This window comes from Thunnus thynnus, chromosome 11, assembly GCF_963924715.1.
Source record: "Thunnus thynnus chromosome 11, fThuThy2.1, whole genome shotgun sequence".
Lineage (NCBI taxonomy): Eukaryota > Metazoa > Chordata > Actinopteri > Scombriformes > Scombridae > Thunnus > Thunnus thynnus.
In genome coordinates, this window is record NC_089527.1 from 25416978 (window position 1) to 25422453 (window position 5476).

The 5476-nt window shown below is 40.7% G+C and overlaps 1 protein-coding gene across 1 annotated transcript; it reads right to left on the bottom strand.

Annotated features, from left to right (window-relative positions):
* Positions 1–8: 8 nt before the first annotated feature.
* rpl8 (ribosomal protein L8) lies at positions 9–5125 on the bottom strand. The gene is made up of 6 exons (XM_067604097.1): positions 5025–5125; positions 3945–4088; positions 3682–3823; positions 1560–1778; positions 1299–1414; positions 9–205 (listed from the first exon to the last, which is right to left on the bottom strand). Exons 2-6 carry the CDS (start codon positions 4080–4082, stop codon positions 47–49), a joined length of 774 nt encoding a protein of 257 aa, XP_067460198.1. The 5' UTR covers positions 4083–4088; positions 5025–5125; the 3' UTR covers positions 9–46.
* Between the last annotated feature and the right edge of the window lie 351 nt (positions 5126–5476).

Below are 5476 nucleotides of genomic sequence, written 5' to 3' on the forward strand. Positions count from 1 at the left end.
TGAACAGATTCTTTTGGAACAGATTTTATTATCAAGAAAGTCAGGCTTAGTTCTCCTTCTCCTGGACGGTCTTTGTTCCACGCAGTCTGCCTGTACGACGGGCAGCGATAAGACCGACCTTGCGACCAGCAGGTGCATCCCTCCTGATTGTTGAGGGTTTGCCAATATGCTGATGGTTACCACCACCGAAGGGATGCTCAACAGGCTGCGGAGAGAGAAGAGAAAACAACGTTATTAGTTTGAGGAACTTAAAATGTTATTGAAGTTGCAGCCAGACTCCACCTCCAACTCCCTGTTCAATACTTTGCCTCATTTCCAGAGTGCAGAGATTGACCCCAACACAATATATAAGAAAACTAACCGATACAGCAGAATGCTCTTCATTTTGACAACTGTATAACACCTTCCAAGACGTTACAGTCTTGTCCTCCAAGACATCACCTGAACGCTGTTTTTTGGTTAGTTAAGATCATTGTATATAAACAACATGATGGTCACAACAAAGTGCTTCAGATTCAGAAACTAATATGGACTTCATGAACGTGAAGGGTTGACGAACACAATCCAGTCAGGAAAAAGTTTAGTGACGTAGAATCAAGATCCAGTCCTCATTTCAGATGAGCAGTCTGAGGCGGCCACTATACCAACACACATCCTCGGGTGCTTTTAAGAGCTTTACTGAGACGGCGCACTTTCTGAAACACTCCTATAACGTGTCTTAGATACATTAACACACGTTTGGAGAGAATATGACCGTGATGAGGACATGTGAGCAACCAGGCAGGAACTACAAGACGTTGCTTAAACTTCATCACCTGTAGAACAGAAAATCCCTTCCCTCCCTTCATTTCTCCTGCAGGTTCTCACAACTGAGACTCCTACTTTCTTAGCTCATTAACACATTTCCCTCATCCTTCATTAGACAGTTAATTATTTAAGTCCCTCATAATTAAATCTCTCTCTAAGACATGACCTACACGTAAGGCTGTTTGATGGAAGCTACAGATGACAAAAGCCAAGTCCCAGATATATCTATTCACAATGTAACAGAATCGATATTTAACAATCTTACTCAGCTCTACTGCGTTCATACATGCTCCTAGTGAATCGCACTTACTTTCTGTCCCCAATCTCATCTTTCAATACTGTTAACTATTCCTCACTCTGTGTTGACCGCTACCTCAGGCCTTACAGTACTCAGTAACTGAGACTTTGCACAAAGTCTCACGATTATTCATGAATGTCCGCAAGTTTTACTCAGCTGCCATCGTAGAGAATATCCTTTCGTGTTCACTTACGTTCATAGCCACACCACGGACACGTGGCCAGCAGTTCCTCTTGGCCTTGTACTTGTGGTAAGCGCGACCAGCCTTCAGGATGGGCTTGTCAATACGACCACCTCCAGCAACCACACCTTTAACAAACAGGGCAGAGCTGGTCAAAACATGCACTGCTGCAACTACATTCAATTCACAAAATTCAAATTAACTGTGCATCACTACACAACACATTTCACATCAAAGAATACACAGTTCTAAAAATGCAGTAAGGGTCCATACCAACGACAGCTCTGTTGGCAGAGGAGATCACTTTCTTGGAGCCTGAGGGCAGCTTGACTCTGGATTTCTTGGTTTCGGGGTTGTGGGAGATGACTGTGGCGTAGTTTCCTGAAGCGCGGGCCAGCTTGCCTCTGTCACCGGGCTTCTCCTCCAGGCAGCAGATGATGGTTCCCTCAGGCATTGTGCCAACGGGCAGGACGTTGCCAATGTTCAGCTGAGCTGTGGGAGACAAGATGAACAAATGGTTAGCTGCTGGAGTAAAACAACGGCTCCACACACAGTATCTAATTAGTCAAACCCACTAACAACCAAAATACATTTCTATCAAGATGAAGAACCACATCCTGCTTTGTCAGCATTATTCCAATACTTCTGATGTCACCTCTTGCTGTAGGCTGGTACATTAAAAAGCAGGTGAACTGTTAACATGCAGGCAGATACAAATAAAAACATTTTGATCCAAATTAATGTGTCCAAGGTTAATAGAAAGATGCAAGAAGTGAAGAAAGTTTTGCTGCAGATGCTGCAAAATGAGGCAGAGATGCAACTAATCTAGCTCAAAAGTTCTCCATTTAAGATCCAAGTGGGACTCAGGATTTATCAACAGTGAATTAAAACCACCACAATGGCTCAGACAAACATGTCTGACCCTGATTTCTCACACTAGAGTTCCCAAATGTCTTCCATACTTACAGTTCTGAACTATTAATTTGTACTCTACATGTTGTACCTTATGTGCCACCAATCTTACATGTTGGTCTAATGTTTGATTGAGCCTCCAAAGTTACTTTTCCATTAAAGTCATTTCTGCAGTCTTACTAGGTTGGAAACATCACATTCATTCATTAAGCAACAGATCATATTCTACTGCAAAGTAAGTTTGAAACCCATTAATTGATCTTACTTTCCAACTCATCCCATTGTTCTCCAGCATTCCCATATCAGGTGCCAATTTGTGTGCGAGCGTTGCAACTACATCTGTAATGGTCCAGTCAGCTTTGAACATGTGCATAACTAACGTATGTTTGAAACAGCGAAAGCCATAACTTCTGCATATTCCATGTCTGAAAAGGGCTTTTTGTTTGTACTGTGTTGTGGGTCAGCTGTTAGTGGGGATTCAGACCAAAAACAGCCCTGCATTGTTTAAGATAGCGGTGAGACAGTGGAATATGATCCAGGACGTCCAGTTGGAGTAACGGAATATGTTGAAAGCCTCATCAGAAACCAAAACACTTCACACTTGTTTGTAATACTAAGTTATCCTGACACAACTACTTATTCTTTCATCACAATGAGGTTAACAGTAGAAAGACAGCGTTCGGTAGGGTTGACCACAAAGTCCTGCTACTCACATACAAATCTGTCAACAGACATGTGCCTCCCTACCTACAGGAACTGATCACACCACAAACCTCCACCCGCACCCTCAGATCTGATCTTAGTACCCCCCCACACCATGGGTGATCGAGCCTTCTGCTCTGCTTCACCACGCTAGTGGAACAGCCGTCCTAACCATCTGAGGGCAGCACAGACACTCGACTCTTAAAAAAAATTGACCTAAAAAAGATCTTTCTATTCAGGAAGGCTTTTTCATCTTCACTCGTTATTTTCTTTACGTTTTTAACGCTGTAGCACTTTGAGATTCACTGCGAATGAAAAGTGCGGTACAAATTAAATGTATTATCATTATTACTATAACAGTGTAATCTACGTGGGATGTGCGCTTACATGTATGTAGGCTAGTTTACATAGTTCATCAGATCCATGTTACAAGAATCCTAAATGGACTTAAAATGCAATATCAGTATCTACTGCATCGGTCACTTTCACAACTGTAAACACCTTTCTGCAAACTCTGCTGCTATTTTAAAGGCTTTTATACTTTTGTGTAGCTGTGTGTGTTTATGTAATCCCTTTACTTTATCTTTCTAAAACTTTAATATGTTTGGCGAAACATTATTAGTAGTCTTATATTTTTAGTAGTTATGTTCGTTTATATTGTTTATTCTTTAAGTGCGCTGTTTTTGGTCTGGAAGGAACAGAATTTCATTTCAACGTATGGGAGTACTGAGAAATGACAAAGAAATCTTAAATCCTAAACAGCCTACTTTCAGCGTCTTACCCTTCTTGCCGCAGTAGATGAACTGTCCAGTGTGGATGCCCTCAGCAGCAATGAAGAGCTCTGTCCTCTTCTTGAAGCGGTAGGGGTCACGGAAGGCTACTTTGGCCAGGGGGGCACCACGGCCGGGGTCATGGATGATATCCTAAGAGAGAGAGAGAGAGAGAGAGAGAGAGAGAGAGAGAGAGAGGGTAACCCACCATTATAATGTACACTCACCCACAACCAGAAAGATGTTCACTCTGCTTCCCAAAATCATCACTTACCTTCACAATCCCCTTGATGTAACCATGACGTTCAGCGAAGTCAATGTGACGGAGTTTAGCAGCACCTTTCCTGTGCTTGACGTGGGCTTTAAACACGGAGCCCGCACCTTTTCTCTGTCCCCTGATCACACGTCCCATCGTGAACTGAAACACAGGACAGTTTATCACATTACTTACTAAGTAGACATGTGTATGATGACCGAGTCCTACAACTGATACTGAGTGGCTGACTGGCGTCTTTTTATAGGATTATTCTGTCTGTATTTAAAACGGCCTTGTTTGATAGATTTAAAAGATTTGGGAAGCAGGAAGTTCACAACAATTAAATTTGATTCAACTTTGTCATTGCACAAAGTTCAAGTACTGAGACAACAAAATGCAATTTAGCATCTAACCAGAACTGCAAAAGTAGTAGTAAAGTGCAGTGTAGTACTAAATAGAGTAGACAGTAAGGGTAGGTATGAATTGGATATATACAGTGTGAACACTAGTAACTTAGCAGTATGAAGTATACACGCTAGGAAATGCAGAGTAAACAGCTCGATGTCTTATCAGAATACGATGAACACACTATAGATCATATATAAACACTATAGACAGAAGTATGAGTGTGAACACAATATATAAGATATAACTAGTACACACAGTGGTTTAAATGTAGTATAAATAGCGAATGTGTGTCAGCTACTGCTAGTTAGCATGCTAGCCGGCGTTAACAGTTAACAGTTTAGTAAATGTTTCGGTACTTTAACAAAGTCACAGATGAACTTGCTGTCAAATTTGATAGTTAAATACAAATTAAGCTTTCTCTAGCTTCTGTCAGTGGTTCACATTTAACACATATGCTCCGTTTGAGGCCTTTTAGCGGCTACACATTACTGTTACAAACGCCGTGTCACCAACGAGCTGGACAGAACTACAAAAATACTTTAATATCAACTTCTGCCGCTAAAATACTCAGTAAGAGTTGTTTTTATACATTTTCTACACATTTAGAAATGTCAGTTTAAAGCGGATGACATCTTAAAATCATGATTTAAAGCAGATTTTGTGAAGGGAATAAGACCGAAGCCGTCCTACCTAAACTCCGTAGACGGAAAGAGGAAGTGCAAAGGGAAAAGCGAAGGTTTTCTTCCGGAGAAATCACCGCAGGGGCTGATGGGAAGTGGAGGCAAATATAGTGTCTATCGATATATCTATCTTGGTAGGAAAAAAAAGATAAATCAATGATTAACGTGTTTTTTAGAAGCTAAAGGATTATTATCAAAGCAGTTTTAGAAAGTCAAGACATACTGTAATATGTTTAGAGGATAAAGTAAGGGATATGCAAAGGTACAAATGCGCAATTATTTTTTCCCAAATATGTTTATTGTATTTACACATAACATAAAATAACATACACTTTACATTGAACATAAAAGACACAAAAGTGGCTTAAACAAAACACATAAAGCCACTTTGAATACGATTTGGCCAAGTTACGTTCGGCTGTCATACTTGTAGATAGGATACTTAAATCATAAAAATCAATG

Coding starts and splice junctions, on each gene's coding strand:
- rpl8 (XM_067604097.1), bottom strand. CDS start 4,082: ATGGGACGTGTGATCAGGGGACAGAGAAAAGGTGCGGGCTCCGTGTTT. Junction 3,824..3,944: donor ACATCAAGGGGATTGTGAAG/GTAAGTGATGAT, acceptor TCTCTCTCTTAG/GATATCATCCATGACCCCGG. Junction 206..1,298: donor TCCGTGGTGTGGCTATGAAC/GTAAGTGAACAC, acceptor CTCTCTCCGCAG/CCTGTTGAGCATCCCTTCGG.